Source organism: Halichondria panicea, chromosome 5 (assembly GCF_963675165.1).
Source record: "Halichondria panicea chromosome 5, odHalPani1.1, whole genome shotgun sequence".
Lineage (NCBI taxonomy): Eukaryota > Metazoa > Porifera > Demospongiae > Suberitida > Halichondriidae > Halichondria > Halichondria panicea.
The window spans coordinates 2,204,830-2,223,774 of record NC_087381.1 but is presented as its reverse complement, the minus strand read 5'-3'; the positions used below and the strand labels follow the sequence as shown (position 1 = coordinate 2,223,774).

Sequence of the window (18,945 nt, the reverse complement as noted above, 5' to 3'; positions counted from 1 at the left end):
GAGACTTATGCTAATAGCTAGTTAGGTCGTATCTGGGTGATGACATTTTGAATTGACAGTTCAGTAATTTGAAATGATTGTGCACATCTATGCCATGTTTTTTAAGCACTGCAGTGCATGTGGTGAACTCAATTAAGCAGGAACATACAAATACATTCCTAAGTAGATCTATTTCATCTGTTTCATGATAGTGTCACCACAGTTAAGCCTATAGGGTAGATAAAGATGGACACATTACCTAGTACCTGTGAACTATAAGTACTATAGTCATCACATGCAGTCAGTCAAGTTACAGTAGACTATAATTATATAGCTAGCTATGGCTAATTATAAGTCTAGTCCAATTTCAATGATTGATGATAATAGGCTAATCTCTAAAACAATTAATTTACAGCATCAATCAGATGGTGAGAGGCTTAGCACAGTCATCGAGACTGTCTCCACAGACAGCAAGGTCCCCATTAGACTATGGACAATGGTCTACTCTGTTCTGACTGTGTGTTTGCTCTCTCTGCTCGCTGGAGTCACTCTTGCCTTCCCATCGCCAGTGTTGGTGGAACTGCTACAACTGGACGATCCTCAGTTCAGATTTGACACTCAGCTGGCTGATATCTTTGGGGTGAGGAAGCATAAGTTTATAAGTCAGCATGGATCAGTGATTCTCAACATCTATACAGACTTACTTGTATAGGCAGCTGCTCCAGTGGGTGGTCTCTTTGGTGGACTAATTGCCGGGTGGTTGGCAGACAAGTTAGGTCGTAAAACCACCATCATTCTAACGTCTGTGCCCTATCTGAGTGGCTACTTCATTATCCTCTGTGCTGTGCTCGCTGAAAATGGCACAGTCTTCAAGGTGGTCTTGATAGTGGGCCGATTTCTGACTGGTGTGGGAATGGGAGGGACCTTCGCAATATTAGGGGTACGTGAAATAAAGTGCGCCACGTACTTGTTTTCTTATAACGTATAGTGGGTCATTTTTGTGGGATAAAAAATCGTTGAATTTGAACACACCTATAGGTTTTCGTGGGTAAAATGTTTGGCGAGGTCAGCTTGCCCACGAATTTTTACCCCACGAAAATTACCCGCTATATACTGTAATTAACTCATCTTTTTGGCACCTACAGGCTTACATTGGTGAAATATCTCCTGCTAGGTCTCGAGGAATGTTCATTGCAATGACTGAAGTCACTCTTGCACTTGGAGTGCTGTTAATTCTGGCGCTAGGGGCTATTTCTAACTTTCACTATTATTATTTGGCTCTTGTGGTAGTAGGAATTCTAGCTGCCTTTGTAGTACTGGCTATTTGGATACCCGAGACACCAAGATGGTTACTCCTGAACTCTAAAGACCAGAAACAAACTGTTGCTGTACTGAAGTGCTTACGCGGACCCAAATACCGAAAACTCCAACAAGAAATTGAACAGATTAATACGAAGATTTCAAAAAATCTGAAGTTTTTTGAGGTTATAAGACTGCTACTTTTTGAAAGGAACACTGTAGTTCCATTCTTACTTGTTTTTTACATCTTCGTGTATCAGCAGGCATGTGGAAAGGTCGCATTGGCAAATTATGTTGGGCCAATATTTTTCGAAATTGGTGTTCCATCTTCAAACCTTGCGGCTGCATTTTCACTTGGTGGTGTCAGCTTTGTAGCTACTATTATTGGTGTCATAGTGATTGATTTTGTTGGTAGAAAGTTACTTCTTGCTTTAAGCTCTAGTGGAATGTTTTTGGCATCTTTAATAATGAGTGTGCAGTTTTACTTGACGCAACCGTCTTATTGTAATAACTCAACTATTATAGAGACTGCAGATTTAGTGGTTGATTGCAATCCACACCTTTATCCATTGGCTATTGCTGGAGTCGTTCTCTTTGCATTCGCGTTTTCGGCTGGAGTAGGACCCGTGTCATGGGTACTGGTTTCAGAATATCTTTCTTTTAATGTGAGAGCTATGGCTGGTGGTATTGCATCGGCTATATCATGGGGAATATCTGCGATTGCCTCAGGGACATTTTTAAATCTCTCCGAAGCCATTGGAGCATGGAGACTCTGGTTGATGATAGCAAGTTATCACGCCTTGTCCTTTCTCGTAATTGTGCTGTTTTTCATCGAGACCAAAGGGAAGAAACTTGAAGAAGTGCAAGAAATGTTTGCAGCTAGATTTCAGTGTCAGACTTGCTCTAAAAAACAGTGTAAGTCTGTATAGCTATTTAATTCTCACATTATCACTTCAGTTCTCTTATTGTGAATCGACCATCATTTCATTCATTCAGTTTGGATTCATTATTATGTTACACTACATGTACATGGCATTCAATTGTTGAACAGGTGACACTTTAATGGCCTACAAACTGATTCAGTGACTTTCATTGGCTTCTTAACAGCTGCATGAAGGAATGCTTGAATGATTCTCTGGAATCCCTATAAGGGTTTGTGAAATTGTGATACTCAAAGAGGCCAGCTGTTCAATTAAGCACACCTACCTTAGTGTAAACAAAGCGAATTTGGAAAGAATCACTAGTATTGTACATCCAGTATAAGGAAGTAAGGAAGTTGACACCCACAACTAAGCAATGGTTGTGACTTCCTATCCCTTCAAGTGAAGTGAAAGCTAAAGCCGAGTCAGTATACCAAGAAGTAAATAGAAGTCTAGTCAATCAATTAAATAGCACATTAAATACCATTATAATTATTATCAGTATAATACACTGTATCAAGAGTTCATAATAAACGTTTAGTTAAGTGTGTACCATAGACATCTCATTATCTGTCGCGTGTTTTTGTTTGTTTACAACTACTATACTAGTCTTATGTCTGCAATCCCCTCCACACCACATCAGAATTGTTGTGAAATAGATCTGCCCTATTGTATTCATGTTTGTATGTATTCATTGTACCATATATGGACTTCACTATGTTGAATTTCCTACATTGGTGACAGTCTGTGACACTGTGTTGACCGTTGTTGTGGGTAGATCCCTAATTATAATACCATTGAGCAATACTAAAGGGGCATTTTGTGCACCAAATACAGACAAAAAGGCACCCGCACAAGCATAACAATGGGTGTTATGATCAGATGATTATGCTTTCATAGTTGCGCAATCTTAGTCTGAGCTCAGCTATAAAAGTGAGATCTTTAACATTTTTGTCATAATAATATTAATTTGACAATTATAATGCTCTTTAGTGACAGTGTATGGAGGTTGTGCGTCTTACTCTCCAAAGATCGACCAATAACAGGTAAGCTAGCTGTCAGCTAAATTTTGTATGCAGTCATGATAATTATATACTTGTGTTTTTTGTACAGGGGTTGGTATGGAAACAGCTTGTACCTGACAAGAGTTGTTTGCAAACTAATGCCTGCACTAGTCGATTATATGAACGTTGTGAATATCTGTACCTATCTATTAGCCGAGGAACTATTAACTTTTGATGAACGGAGCGAAATACTTCAACTACAAGGAAAACATCGTCAAGTACCCTATCTTTTTGAGATTCTATCTACCAAAGGAAAGGACTGGTACTGTCGATTTTGGAGAGCCCTCAAGAACTCTGTTTCATGGAATGCTGACATTCATCTTGGGCATAAGGACCTACTTGAAATGCTACCGAATGCAAGTGATGAAAAACCTCTATGGAGTTGGAAGAAAATGGACAGCACGAACTTTTCACCCTTAACAATGAAATGGAAGAACCGCCTACTAAAAATTACGAAAACGAAACTAAAGAATCCATCGCCAAGCTTGAATGCAAATGTGAAGAGCTACAAGAGGAACTGGGTCAAGCTCGAAGATGCAATGATGATCTATCTCTTGAAAACCAATTATTGACACAGGAAAACGAAATTCTCAGACAAGAGAACACGTATTTAGTTGAACAATCGAAGAGTTCTGAAGCTAATGACAAAGAAACGATCAACAAAAGTACATGGGTTTGAATCAATATAATTATACAGCATAGAAAAACTATATAAAAAGTGATTATTGATTAAATAACAATCTTATAATTTATATACAGCTTAGAAAAACTGTTAAAAAGTGAATAAATTATTGAATAAATATGATTCTACTTATAATTCTACTCACTGTTCTGTTCTTCATGACAAGTTGAACATTTCAGTTTGTTAGAGAACATTTCTTGTACATCTTCTAATTTCTTTCCTTTCGTCTCCAGGAAAAACAGCAGAATGATTAAAAACGACAACAGGTGGTAAACAGACAGCATAAGCCAAACTACCCATGTTCCTACGGCCTCGGATAGATTTAGAAAGGTTCCCATGGTAACAGCGGCAAAGGCCCAAGGTATAGCCGTCACAAATCCACCTGCTATGCCTCTGACATTAAGCGGAAGATACTCAGACGTATAAGCACCCAAGGAACAGGTGCAACTCCCGTAGCAAAACTAAATATGAATAGTATAACTCCAGCAATAGCCATTGGGGTATACGATCGCATTACAGTCAATAGCTGCATCAGGTGATAATTCAAGAATGGTGGAGTTGTTACAGAGAGATGGTTGGGTAAGATAAAACTGTACACTCAGTATTAACGAGCCCACAAGCATATCAAATGAACTGATTGCAAGGAGTAGTTTCCTTCCGGCAAATTCAATGGACAATATAGAAATAATAGCTCCAATTAAACTAACTCCACCCAATGCAAATGCTGCAATGAGGTTCGGAAAAGGTAAACCGATGTCAAAGAATATGGGTCCAACATACGCAGCTAGCGATCCACTTCCTCCTGTTTGTTGATAAATGAAAAGGTACATAAGCAGCAAAAATGGAACCAGGGTACTTTTATCACAAAACAGTTGTTTGAGAATAGTCCAAAAGTTTGGTTTTTTGGCAGACATAGATGATTTTATTTCTTCGATTTCCTGTTTGAGTTTTGGGTACCTCGGTCCTCGCAAGTACTTCATTACAGCCGTAGCTTCTTTTTCGTTCTTCGATTTCAAACGTAGCCATCTTGGTGTCTCGGGTATCCAAATGCCCAGTAATACGAACAATGTTACAATTCCTACCATGACGATGGCCAAATGGTAATAGTGTGTGTTCCAAATAGCCCCCAGAACAAGAATTAATAGAATTCCTAAAGCAAGTCCGAGTTCAGCCATTGCAGCAAACACTCCTCGTGATTTTGACGGCGATATTTCACCAATGTATACCTGCATGTATATATATATACACAAGGGGAAATAATTATGTTAGGCCACTCCAAATGAGACTATAGTTTCCCGTCAGAGACTCTAGTAAATTATATGCGGGTGTGAGCAGTATTATCATTATTCATTACTATGAATCTCATTATAAATGTGTGTTGCGTCATTAACGAATTTAACTAATCACCCACAAAAATGTTACCATACACACATACACCCACAAACAGTAAACAAAGAACAAGTAATTTCAATATTTCATTGGATAATTAGAGAAATAATGGCCATAATGACTATTAATGCGGTAGCTAAAGCAGGAAGCGCGAGTTGGACTGGAAACTAGTCTCATTTGGAGTGGCCTTAGTAAGCTTTTGAGCATACATAATTGTAAGGATGCTTGACAAACTAGTGTTCAAGCTGGCGCTGTGCTAATGCCTCTCGCCATGTTTTTGCTTTCGCTGAAAAGTATTAGAGTGTTATATTAGTTTCTATAATGAATATTAAAGTTAGCTTATCTATATAAAGTCACTGAGAAGAAAAGACTTATTTACATGCATCTATTGCTGTATTATGTGGCTTACCAGGACCTCAAGAAAGAAGAAAATTGATTCTTCCAGGATCTGTGTAGTTCAGTGTATATAATATCTAAGAAGAAAAGACCTGTGTACATGCATATTGTTATCTATATTGTTATATGGTGGCTTACCAGGCCTTCAAGACAAAGATGATTCTGCCAGGAGGATCTGGATCTGGATCTTGGATATTATTTCTCACACGTGGGGAATGAGCGCGCATGCGCATTACATCCACAGGAATAATTAAAGGGTGTGTCCAAAGAGATCAATTTCACAAATGGCTACTGCTAGCTAGCTGTTTTAACAGATATTTTCTGAGTATTGTAGCTAACAAAAAGCTAGCGCTTTAGTGCAAGGCCAACTCATATGTTGAATAGAAAGTTTGTGCGGACAGATGATGCTATGAAAGATTCTGAAGAGACTGCAACAGCCTTCAATGTGAGTCAAACTAGCCATAACTCGAGAAAGAAGCTTTAGTTTGCTAATCCACGAATCAAAATCCAAGAGAACGTGGCTAGAAGCCTATAGAAGCTGTTAGCTTTTGTCGCATTGCAACCGTTGAGCAGTTACAGCTGGAACAGACACACACACAGACACACACACACACACACACACACACACACACACAGTCAGCTTTACCGTATCCCTCGTGCGGCTACGCCTCGAGGCATAAAAATGGTTGCTTCATAGAATCATGAAATGCATGCACATAATTATAGTTCTCTGCCATTTAGCTATATGGTCGATGTATATAGCTCACCCCCATTATTGCAAACGTCCTTCCCATTCCCACACCAGTCAGAAATCGGCCCACCATCAAGACCACCTTGAAGATTATGCCATTTTCAGCGAGCACAGCACAGAGGATAATGAAGTAACCACTCAGATAGGGCACAGACGTCAGAATGATGGTGGTTTTACGACCTAACTTGTCTGCCAACCACCCGGCAATTAGTCCACCAAAGAGACCACCCACTGGAGCAGCTGCCTGTTATTGTATAATTATAAAGCGTTTGTGTAAATTGTGAGGCTACAACAATACTGTAACAGTATGTAGTAGTTGTATTGAGAAGGTGCATGTGATTACTATGCAAAGGGTGACAATTAAGGTCAATACATTCTGATGCAATTTGCGATCTGAATAATTATTTAATTATGCCAGCTAGACTAGACCTCATTGTTGTTGTACTAAGTCAGATGATCCACTACTGTATTGTGCAATAATTATTGTAATGTGACTATACTTACATGGTAAAAATGGTATTCATCAACATCGTGACAGTAATACTAATAGGGTAACCATAAAAGGTAAATAGAGAAAAATATGTGCACACATCTCAACTAAAATCTAAACGGATATATAGAGCCTAACATCTTACCCCAAAGATATCAGCCATGCAGCTGAGTGTCAAATCTGAACTGAGGATCGTCCAATTGTAGCAGCTCCACCAGCACTGGTGATGGGAAGGCAAGCGTGACTCCAGCGAGTAGAGAGAGCAAACACACAGTCAGAACAGAGTAGACCATCGTCCATAGTCTAATGGGGGCCTTGCTGTCTGTGGAAACAGTCTCCTCTAGTGCGAGATTTTCTTTTGCAGTGGGAGTATCATTTCTTGCTTCAGAATCATTCTGCATGTTTTAGAATTGACATGCAATACAGTGGAACCTCCGAATAACGAACAAGTTGGTGCAGGAGGTTTTGTCTGCTATTCGAAGGTGTTCTTTATTGGGGGGTTATACCATAATGCTGCTGCTATGAAATAATTGATTGCTGCTCTTAGCCACACCCACTTTGTTGAAAGTTGCAGAGAATGAGCTAGACTAGACACAGATTCAAGCTAATCAGGGGCGGATCCAGGAATTTTGATAGGGGGGAAATCACAAAACACTTTTCTAAGAAAAAAGGTCAACCGTTTTTCAATGCTCTACAGTGTAGTTCTGAGGTGATAGTCTGGATCTATTTTGTGTTTCCTGCATGACTCATCAAGAATTCTCAGTCAAACTGGGTGTGGTCATGATAACAACTTTAGGGGGAGGGGCTCATCTGCAAGGAGTAGAGTAACAACATCTACGTAGCGCAGCGCAATCACAACAATCAAGATGAGGAGTCTCAGTTACTTGGTCTTGTCTATTCTTATTCAATGTGAGTGATAAAGAAATTCCAGGCATATAGATCTAGGAGCACATTAACAGCTAAAGTAGAAACATTAAGCAATAGCAGCCCATGCATAGATCTAGGTAAATTACTCAAGAGCTAATTAATACAGTCTACTCTTACACTCCCTTCTTGTCTAGGTTTATATTCCCAGGTTGAAATCTGCTCGTTGACTCAACCAGACCTATCGGCTGTCAATGAACCTCAAGCTGGAGCAATAACATCTGATGATCGGACACAGTACATCTTCCCCAACACTCGATTTGAGGGTTGCAATGGCAACATAACACGAGTGAATTTTGTTGCTTCGGATTTTGATACCACTGAGCCTGTTAGTCCTGAAATACAATTATGGGAGAATATTGGTGGAACAACTTATCGGCTTGTGAGTGGAAGCACCATTGCAATAAATGTCCCACTGCTGAATGGCTCTCCTGAGAGAAAGTACTACAGTTACGATGTCAGTCCTGGAGTGAGCTTTCAATCTGGCTATGTTCTTGGTGTTTTCTCTCCTAGGTCACAGAACAGTCAGCTCAATATGAACTTTCAAACAATATCAGGATATCTGAGCTACAGTGTACGAGCAGATAGTGGACCACAAGACCTAGCAGAATTAGATCTAGTCAACGGTATCACCACAAATAATAACGCTCCTTTGATTAATATGGAAATCAGTACCGATGGTGAGATAGAAACTATATAGCTAATTATTTCTAGATCTATGGCTACGTATATAGCTATAGTAAGTGATCGTATTTTCTCGTATACAGGTGATACAACTGATTGTACTGTTGGATTTTTGACAGAAGATCAACTGCTGATAGCTTCAACAGTTTCCTTGGATTCCTTACAGCTGAGAATATTACCTGAGGTCATTTTCCCTTGCGCCGGTGAAATCAAAAATTGGACCATAGCAGCTACCTTAAATACTGGAGGAGGCAGAAACGAATATCCTGGGCTTCAAATCTGGAGACCTAATTCTGATCCACCAACTAGCTACAACAGGATGGATGAAGTTACTCTACCTCCTCCACTTACAACGGATGTTAATTTACATAGTGGGGTGCTTGATTCACCTCTGCAATTCAGTGCTGGTGATGTACCTGGATTATACCTACCCCAGTTCAGCGGACGTGGCGCTTCTGGAGTGGTCGGTTTGTTCTTTATAAACGGATATGAACTTCTTAACTATGTAGTGAGTCCAGTAACCATACCCTTACCAGCTGCAATCACTGTGCCACCGCCTTCAATGGATGTTGCTCTACCTTTGATATCTCTTGGAATAGGTGAGTGTGCATGAGACCAACCCACTAATAACGCATTACTGTATTCGGGCATATTAAATTCCTCACGTCTTTTTGGGGAACCACCAATGGATATTCATTTAGAAACTCCATTTAGATGCTATAATGAATAAGTTACATTATCTATGAATTTAAATGCATACAGTTAATTGCTAAACTACTGATTTCTCTTCACCAGACTTTTTTCCGATGACAAACATTGTCACAAGTGTGCCACAAACAACAAGCATCCCGCTAATTCTCTCAACTGAAGTTCCTACTTCCACGTTGGTTGCCAATCCATCGACATCTTTGAGAGTGTCTACTACGATAACATTAGATAAGAGTACACCAGTATTATTGTCGTCAACGAGCCCATCTGCCTCCATCGAAATATCCTCTACTCTAGATGCTTCTATGACTGGTTCAGTAACAAGCAGCTTAGAGAATGTTTTCGTCACACCCTCTGAAATGTTACCAACAATGACCATGCAGCCAAGCTTGTCTCCAACTTCAAGCAGTGAGAATGACATAACATCTAGCATCTCTGTGCAGTTGACTACATCTTCTAATGGGGCTAGCATAACAGCCTTGAATAGTGAGACTAGTACCGTCTTTTCCACTACATCTCCGTTAGCAACCTTAAACCCATTGTCATCATCATTACCCCTAAGTACAGCACCTTCGACTACTGAAACTATAACCATTTCTTCCGCTCTATTGAGCTCTAGCCAGTCTATGGAAACTACATCTCCGTTGACAACCTCAAACATATTACTCCCTAGCGCAACTTCTCCGGTATTTCGAACAATGCAGCTAACATCTAGCATGGACGTTTCGGTCAGTGAATCTACTTCCAGCTATATGTCAACCAGCTCTCTGACACTGACATCAACTCCCACTCCATCTCCCATTGCCTCCATTGTCAGCAGCAGTATAGATGATTCTAACACTGCAATACCTTCACTTGAAATGGTAACTCTTCTCCCAACTTCTTCAATGCTGCTCACAAATATAATGGGCACAGTCCTATCTACAGTCGAATCAGGTGTAAAATCGACACCCAATCCACCTCCCTCTGCACTCATTGTCAGCAGTGAAATCAGTGTTGAAATAACTTCTTCTGAATTATTGATGCTTCTACCAACTTCTTCAATCCTTCTCGCAAATCCATCTGTACCCATGGGTACCGTCACATCTACAATTGGATTAGGCATTGGTATAGCCGTTGGCGCAATTGTCGTACTAATTGTTATAGTGGTACTAACAGTCGTACTACTCAAACGACAAAGACGTAGGTATAAGTTTCCAAATGTGCATAGCAACGGTGTCCAGAACCCTGTATATAGCTCAATAGGTGAGTATACTATACATGCATGTAACATTGGTCAATTTAGCAACATGCACACTACATGAAATATGTTTCGGAAACTTTTATGAGGGATTATTATTGCTATAATTATATGTCTGCTCGTAACCATGTATACAATATCAATCATTACCGTGCATGACATCGGGAATTTGAGTTTACTTCTGTAATGATTTCCTCAGCATGTACTTTACTCAATACAATTTGTCATGTGGGTTGTACATTTAATATGCCCTTGATTTCTGTTTGCATAGAAATGACTCTCACAAACAGAGGATGTAATTCTACTGATCACAATGAGCCACCGGTTTATTCTGATCTAGAAGAGAGGTACCAAGATCTCGATAACAGCGAGTTAGAGAGAAACTTTCCTAATCCACTGTACTCGGAGCATAAATTGGACCTTGAAGATTCTTATTTTGACAACAGTATTTACGTGAGTGGCTTCTAAAATAATTACGCTAGTGACTGTAATTACTCCACTTGCTTTTTTATTTTTCAGTCTGTGCCTACTCGATCGCAAACTACTCCAAGTGCTCGAGGTATCTACGTTCCAACACAAGTAAGTTAAAACTATATACAATCAAAAAGAAATCATGCATGTGATATTATGCAGAATCAGAGAAAAGAGCCGGTCACATCTAAAGCGGATCTATCTTCTGTGTATGACACACTGTATTCAGTACATCAAGAAGAGGTTGTCCTTTGCAATACTTTTTGTGTCGCCTTAAATTGAATGAGTGTTGTAAAAATGTTCATAATTATTGTACCCGTCGCATACTCCTAAAACTTGCATTATGATTATAGGGAGAGGACGATGCATCAAATTTCTTTGAAGAGCAGCCCATTTATTGGACGCCCTCTTCTAATGCAAACGTGCTTTACGAGCAGCTGGCAATACATAAATATCGCGAGATTCCTCTGAACGAGCTACAGTGAGTAACTTAATCTTATACTTTAGCTTATTAGTACGTAAAAAGGAACATTATTTACGCTATAGATACCGCATATAGTAACAGAATGAGCCATTACTATGGTTACCAAATTACTATTGTAAGGACTTAGGTATAATATTATTATTGTGGTGGGTGATTTCCAACTACATTGTAAGCGTTATGTTTGTTAGGCTTATTTAATATGTTGTCGTTAATATATAATTTCAGTATATCTGAGTGCATCGGTTCGGGTCAGTTTGGTGTGGTTAAGAAAGGTGTGTGGACGTCACTAGATGGCCCAAAAGACGTTGCAGTTAAGACTCTCAACGATGAGACTACGGAGGAAGATAAAGTGAAGCTCTTACAAGAAGCTGCCATTAACGGACAATTTCATCATCGCTCTATCATTTCCCTACATGGTGTTGTAACTATTGGAAACGAGGCAAGTCGTTATAGAATTACTATAATTATAGTGTTACATGAATTTTGCAGGCTATGATTATTCTTGAGCTGATGGAAGGTGGAAATATGAAGGACTATCTTCCAACATTGCAACAGAGGTGAATTACATAACACATGCATCTAGGACTGTATACCCATACAAATTAATGTATTCCAACTACAACAGTTCAGGGACTTTTTCGATTAGCTGTCAAATCATCTTGAATTGTGTGCATCTATTTTATATGATTTTCTTTTCAAATGGTGTTACTAAAGTCCATGTTTGAAATGACAACGTCGTCATACCATGGATTATTTATGCTTATTTAAACACATCAGTCTTTTATTAATATCAATGGTATACTAAAGTAATCTTAGTACCATTGTCACAAACAGCCATACCTGTTATAGATATGCATCGGTGCCTTATAATTATGTGATTGGTATACGTGTGACGTGCATGTTCGTGTTGAATACTGTACATGACATGCAGGGTGGAACAAGATGACAAAGAAGTTGCAATGAAGTGTCTTGACTATTCTTGTCAGATAGCATCAGGCATGAGTTATTTGTCCAACAAACAGTTTGTTCATAGAGACCTAGCAGCTAGAAACATTCTGATGACAAAAAATGGCGGACAGTGTAAGGTTCGTCCTTTTCTGGATTGTGATTGTTGGACTATACTCTATAGTTTTATAATTGTGATTAATAGATTTCTGACTTTGGAATGGCGAGGGATCTGGAAGAAAGTGACTACTATATATCACAAGGGGGATTAGTACCACTCAAGTGGACATCACCAGAGGTTAAACAATAAGTATACGCTATAATTATGCGAGTGACGTTTACTTGATTTCTCTTCTTCAAAGGCCCTTCATTACAAAAAGTATTCCTCCGCCAGTGACGTTTGGAGTTACGGAGTCCTACTGTTTGAAATATGGAGTCTTGGCTGCAAGCCATTTGAAGGAGTAACCAACATGGAGGTGAATATATGGATGTATGGTATACTAACTATATAAGCATGCAGAGTTATAATTATTTTATATAATTTCAGGTGATTCGTAAATTATCGAACGGCTCTAGACTCTCACCACCCCCTGGATGTACTAGAGCCATTTATAAGCTCATGATAGGATGCTGGTGAGTGCCTAATTCTATATTTTTAGGCCTGCAGCCACGTATTGTCTAACATACAGGCATCCTGACTTCAAGTTGAGGCCGACATTTGGCCAGATACTTACGCATTATAGTCAACCTCTGTCAGAGCTTTTAAAGTGGGACCAGAAAGATGTCGCAGTGGACGCCCAAGCGACAGTACTTGGTGCCCCATTAACAGCCGGGTTTGACTTATATACTGACTTACAAAATGTGTATGAAAATTAACTATGACTATAATATAATTTAGGCTGTATGAGAATAATTGCTAATTAGTAAACTGAGATAATAATTATGATTTGAACGCTGTTTGTTGTAAAAGGTAGGCAACATTTCAAACATTCATTTCTGGAAGTTATCTGTGCTGTATAATTTTTGTTGTCATGGAAACATTGTAGCTAATAGAAACAATAATTTGAAACACATCTGTGGACTGAAGCATATCTTTCAGTTTAGTAACATTAATTATACTATAAGACACACAAATGATGAGCAGTGCATGGTTTTCAATTACTGTAGAAAGCTTCCAAATCAGTTAGTACGATCAATTTTGTTTCAGTATCCAGTCATAGAGAATCACTATGCTCTTCAAATATAGTCGCTAGCGTGTACTTGAGTGTGGTAACTTGTTTGGTGCTTTGCTCGAAGCATCAAGCTGTGGTTTATGTGGACACAGTCAACAGTGTGGACAACAGTAGTTGTCGGCTTGGTGAGATAGAACTGCCTTGCAAGTCATTATCATTTGCCAGCAATGGAAGACCTGATGCTCTTTTAGCAGAGTTAAAACGAACATCTCATCAGCTGCATGGTTCAGATGAAGAATGTCATCCATATGGATGTTCTTCAACGATACGATTAGAGAGTGTGCGTGTGGTGACATTCCCTATTGTGTGATCCCATGCATAGTTCCTCAGACGTCTATACTCGACTGTTATTGCATGACGTATGATAACATTACAAGAAAGACTGAACTAGGAATGTGCTTCTTTGGCTGTGATCATATTGCTGACACACTTTATACTAAACTACCGACTAATATAAGCGATTTAAACACCTATATGTGCGAGAAATACAACCGTGATTCAACACTGTGTGGGAAGTGTCTACCAGGGTATTCACCACTTGTGTACTCGTATGAAATGGGCTGCATGAACTGTACGGGAGAGAACATGACCTACAACTGGATCAAGTACATATAGCAGTTGCTTACATTCCATTAACAATCTTCTTTTTCTTTGTTGTGGGTTTCAAATTCAGTGGAATATCTCCATGGATGAAAGCTTTCATTTCTCTCTGTCAAGGTTTAGCCTCCCCTATAGTACTCAGATCTTTCTTGCGAGTTGCCAGGAACAGGATGAACATCTTCATTTGACTAGCCGGATGTGTTTATGGTATTTGGAATTTGTATTTCTTCCAGACAATTATCCCACCGATATGCGTAAGTGTAACTCCACTACAGGCACTTGCTTTAGATTATGCAATTGCATTCTATCCACTGTTACTAGTCACTGTTACTTATATACTAATGAGTATGTACAGTCGGGACGTACGGGTCATTGTATGGCTTTGGAAACCATTTCACAAACTTCTAGGCTCTTTTAGGAATAAAAAAACAGACTTTGAGGGTTCGCTTGTAAAAACATTCGCTACTTTTAGTAACAGCTGGATTTGACTTACATAATTTTACAGACATAGATCTACACAATGTGTAGGTAAACATACTATGACTATAATTATTGTGCATGTTGTAATGCTACATAACTATAAGCTTGTAGATTACTGTTCACAGATTGTTTATATACACTGTTAGAAGAGAATTTCCATACCAATCAAAATTAGACAAGTGCAAAAAACATTTTTGAAAAAATGGGGAAGAGTAGGGTTGGAAGAGCATGCATGTGCATTGAAGTAACAAAAAGTTCGAAAACAAGATTGTGGGTTGGTATAGTCTTTGCATGCTCCAACTAGTTGGGAGTGGGGCTCAATCTTTACGATCTTTAACAGTTGGGTCCAGCACTACTTCTCGTTCACCTTTTTCTTTATGCAAGGCGCTCGATCCCCTATTTGACCATCAACTTGCATGTGTTTCGATACAATAATAATGCATTTGAATGAGACTTTTTTCCACCAGGGAGGACCAGCACTGAAACACATAGTGTATAATTACATGAGTGCATGAATAGCACTCCTGAATTTGAGACTCTACAGATGAGCCCTGCCCACCAAAACTCGAAGTAGTGCTGGACCCAACTGTTAAAGATCGTAAAGATTGAGCCCCACTCCCAACTAGTTGGAGCATGCAAAGACTATACCAACCCACAATCTTGTTTTCGAACTTTTTGTTACTTCAATGCACATGCATGCATGCTCTTCCAACCCTGTACTCTTCCCCATTTTTTCAAAAATGTTTTTTGCACTTGTTTGCAAACTTTTTTCACTGCGTGCATGCATGCATAGAGTGGTCCTGGGAGGCCACGTAACTAATCACGTTTTGTTAATGGGCGGTTTTTTTAGGGTTACCCATCTTGTGCACTCCAACTTTTTGGTTTGAACAGCTTATCCAACATGCAACCATAGATACCGTATAGCACGAAATTTTTGAAGCACTTATATTTCGTGGATTGGCCTCTAAAAGCATTTCGTTGCACAATGTTCGCGGAATGACTGCTTATACCGGAAGCCACGCCTTTGCACGTTATAGCAGGTAATTCTAATTAAAGAAAATTTTTCATGGACTTAATTTTCGTGTATGATTGCTAACCCACGAAATCCGTGAAAATTTAGCCCCTCGAAAATTTCGCACTATACGGTAGTCTACTTCTCACCATTATTTTTTTCACAAATACACTTGTTTGTACACTTTTTTTCTTATAGGTACCAGCACATAGATTCTATGGTGCTACCTAGATCAAGTAGGTGGCATTACCATAGTACTATGATAAAAAAGAAGGCTGCTACAGCTAGATCTAGCTAGCTAGCTGTAGGCTGATCGAATTTTTATTTGCACTGTTGCAGTGTCTGTCATGATAATTATCATAAAGTTCTTGGTCTTGTATATAGATGCATGCAATAATCATAAGCCATATGATTATTGCATGCATCTCTGCAAGACCAAGAACTTTATGATAACTTAAATTTATGATAAGGGGCAGAATAAAAGCTGCTCAGATAAGAGCTTGTGTCAATTTAACTTGCATGCGAGGAGCTAGCCTAGCCTCCTTCCTGATGAAGTGCGGCCTGGGATCGAGGCTAGAAGGAGCATTAACTGGAGCGGTAAGAATCGACAGTGCAAAACACTACTGTTGCTATAGATCTCAAGTGGTTGCTAAGATAAGAGGGGTGTGGCCATGCTTTCTACTATGTCTGAGCATGCTCAGTAGGTAAACAATGGCGACCTCACCTCTGCACTCATTAAAGAGGGCGTAGCTTCCACCCTAGCAAATTTAACTTCGTAGATTAGTTACTGCACTACCCAAGGCGACAGAGAACAGTACGGTGCCATTAGTTTGTCCTGTGGACCTACAGTTCTCTAGATTATCTCACTGAAGAACGTGAGAGGAAGATGAAGAAAAAGTTGTTGTTTTTTTAGTTTTGCTGTTCTTCAGTATAACTTTTTTGTACAATGTTCAATTCAGTTCATATTTCACACAAATGTTACAAATGATATAGGCAATAGATATATAAACTCAAAGTAACTGTGTCTTGTGTCTTGGGTGAGATCCAAAGGGGGCCTTTTGCTGTTTTCGACCCAACCCTATACTATTAGCACTACCATGCTAATGATATTACATAATTATAATATGAATACCTGCTCTGCTGGTGTCATAAAATTTTAGGCCCCCATGAGATTGGGCCCCCCCGGGCCTAAAATTTTGGCCCCTCTTAAAATTTTAGGCCCCCCCATTAACAGCGCAACAGCGGTAACATTATGTGACAGTGCATTCTCAAAATACACCAATACATGCAGTCTTCTATGGTCTTCACAGTATATGCAGTGCCAGTTACTGAATGCAGCTCTCCTCATACACACACATTTCATGCATGTACAGTAGTATACCACTGGTCTCACAGCCATCACACTGCACCATGTCATTCTATGAATCAGGCCTCATGCAGCACGAAGCACATAGGTGCCAACTGTCCCGAATTGGTCAGGACTGTCCAAGATTACCATTGTCCCGAAAGGAAACTGCTATTGTGATTCCCCCATGATACAACAGTTTCTCTCTTGACTTCTATCTGTGATTTCACATTACTTGAGAGCTGAGCCAGTGATGCTATTGGAGCATCCCCACAACAATTTACATCTTCTATGTATAGGAAAACATGGAGGAAGATATGAATTGTTGTCTTTGCACTGATATTGTGTGTTTTATACTTTTTTGTCATGAAATTTGGCTGAGAAAGTAAGCACAAAGTTGCAAATATGGCGATAGCTATGCAACAACATCGATTGTCTTACAGGCAGATCCAACATTGCAGAGCTGCATCAAAGCATTTAACTCTTATAGGTAAAGCATAAGTAACTTGAAAGGTAAATCTTCCTTCACTTTGAATTCCATGACAGAATAATAATGCAAACATTTTTGCTACTTTGATACAGAGTCTTTGCATGCATGCAGTCTCTTTGATGCTTTGTCAACTAATAGAGCTAACCTTACCATATTATTATATCTCTTTGACTTCGTTCTATCGTGCAGAAAAGGATAGCAGAAGAGGGGGGGCCTAATCTCACAGTGGGGGGCCTAGAATGTTAACAGTTTGGACCCCCTGGGGGGCCTAAACTGTTAATATTCTAGGCCCAGGGGGGCCCAAAATTTTAAAATTCTAGGCCCGGGGGGCCTAAACATGGGGGGGCCCAAAATTTTATGACACCGGGTCAAAGTCTGAATACCAAAATTTAACACAATGTTTATACTGCTGTATTTTTTGCAACATACTATTTATTACGGTGGCCCTGAGGTACACACCTATATGGAGCTTAATTTGTGTCAAAATTCTAAGAGCAGTTTATTCAATTCCAAGTCCATGTTCCAATTCAAATTCCAATATTAAATGTCAACAATCCAATGCAAATTCCAAAGGCACATACACACATACCACACACACAGTAAAAACATTACAATTCCAAGTCAGTGTTCCAATTAAAATTCCAATATATTTAATGTATTTCTCGTAAACAATTTCCAAAATGTAATAGTATTCATTGGACACACACACATACCACATGCACACAGTAAAACATTATTGGGTAATATCCGTAACATAGTCCAACACTTCTTGGAAGACATCTACAGCATGAACACTGGAATGGAGAGTTCTTTGTAGAGGATAGAGTGCTGAAAGATCTTGAAATTGTTCTTCTGACAGTGGAGAATGAGTATATAGGTGGTACTTCAACATGTTCATTTTCTTAAACTTCTGGCACAGGCTCTTCCCAATCAATCCCATAACAAGGGTAGTCCTATATACATGTAGATAAAAAGAATACATTGTTTAAGCTATTAAGGTACACTGTATATTATTATAGCACTTACCACTTACATCAGTAATTGTGTCCAGTAACTGTGTACACATCCCTTGCATCCATAGCTGTAGTGGAGTTTGGTTTCGCTCTGAACATAAACAGTGATTTGCCCACGCATCAAGAAATATATCTATTTGATAATTAATGTAGGGCAAATATACGAAGTGCAGGCGAAAAAGATGTAAGGTGTCTATCGGATTCAACTGGCCTGTTTATTCCATGTGATAAAAAAGATGATAAAATATTCCTGTGCAGCCGATGAAAAGATCTCTCCAAAACCTTTCCACCCTTGATTATGTACACTAGCACTGACAATCGCACTCCCTCTCCCTGGACCCCTAAGA

At 39.3% G+C, this 18,945-nt stretch overlaps 3 protein-coding genes across 9 annotated transcripts; 2 read left to right on the top strand and 1 right to left on the bottom strand.

The window, feature by feature from the left end:
• Positions 1 to 107: 107 nt before the first annotated feature.
• LOC135336487 (facilitated trehalose transporter Tret1-2 homolog) lies at positions 108 to 4,062 on the top strand. 3 transcript variants are annotated; one of them, XM_064532305.1, is made up of 5 exons: positions 108 to 279; positions 395 to 619; positions 692 to 919; positions 1,125 to 3,244; positions 3,312 to 4,062. In XM_064532305.1, the coding sequence occupies exons 2-4, from the start codon at positions 476 to 478 to the stop codon at positions 2,205 to 2,207; spliced, it is 1,455 nt and encodes a 484-aa protein (XP_064388375.1). In that variant the 5' UTR covers positions 108 to 279; positions 395 to 475; the 3' UTR covers positions 2,208 to 3,244; positions 3,312 to 4,062. The 3 variants fall into 3 exon arrangements, with proteins under 3 accessions (XP_064388375.1, XP_064388374.1, XP_064388373.1); XM_064532304.1 differs by having other exon boundaries at positions 109 to 619; positions 3,416 to 4,062; XM_064532303.1 differs by having other exon boundaries at positions 109 to 619.
• LOC135336570 (facilitated trehalose transporter Tret1-2 homolog) lies at positions 3,931 to 7,675 on the bottom strand. Of its 5 annotated transcripts, none has more exons than XM_064532424.1 (3): positions 7,116 to 7,675; positions 6,497 to 6,724; positions 3,931 to 5,170 (listed from the first exon to the last, which is right to left on the bottom strand). In XM_064532424.1, exons 1-3 carry the CDS (start codon positions 7,131 to 7,133, stop codon positions 4,406 to 4,408), a joined length of 1,011 nt encoding a protein of 336 aa, XP_064388494.1. In that variant the 5' UTR covers positions 7,134 to 7,675; the 3' UTR covers positions 3,931 to 4,405. The 5 variants fall into 5 exon arrangements, 1 of the variants encoding a protein (XP_064388494.1); XR_010394845.1 differs by lacking the exons at positions 6,497 to 6,724; positions 7,116 to 7,675 and adding exons at positions 5,743 to 5,821; positions 5,868 to 6,489 and having other exon boundaries at positions 5,115 to 5,170; XR_010394846.1 differs by lacking the exons at positions 3,931 to 5,170; positions 6,497 to 6,724; positions 7,116 to 7,675 and adding exons at positions 5,177 to 5,619; positions 5,743 to 5,821; positions 5,868 to 6,489.
• Positions 7,676 to 7,725: 50 nt separating this feature from the next.
• Positions 7,726 to 13,464, top strand: LOC135336431 (probable inactive serine/threonine-protein kinase DDB_G0280131). The gene is made up of 15 exons (XM_064532220.1): positions 7,726 to 7,879; positions 8,032 to 8,574; positions 8,662 to 9,177; positions 9,374 to 10,531; positions 10,798 to 10,979; positions 11,046 to 11,105; positions 11,160 to 11,240; positions 11,351 to 11,478; positions 11,707 to 11,920; positions 11,971 to 12,038; positions 12,413 to 12,566; positions 12,632 to 12,724; positions 12,789 to 12,902; positions 12,974 to 13,059; positions 13,116 to 13,464. Exons 1-15 carry the CDS (start codon positions 7,837 to 7,839, stop codon positions 13,300 to 13,302), a joined length of 3,627 nt encoding a protein of 1,208 aa, XP_064388290.1. The 5' UTR covers positions 7,726 to 7,836; the 3' UTR covers positions 13,303 to 13,464.
• The last annotated feature ends 5,481 nt before the right edge of the window (positions 13,465 to 18,945 follow it).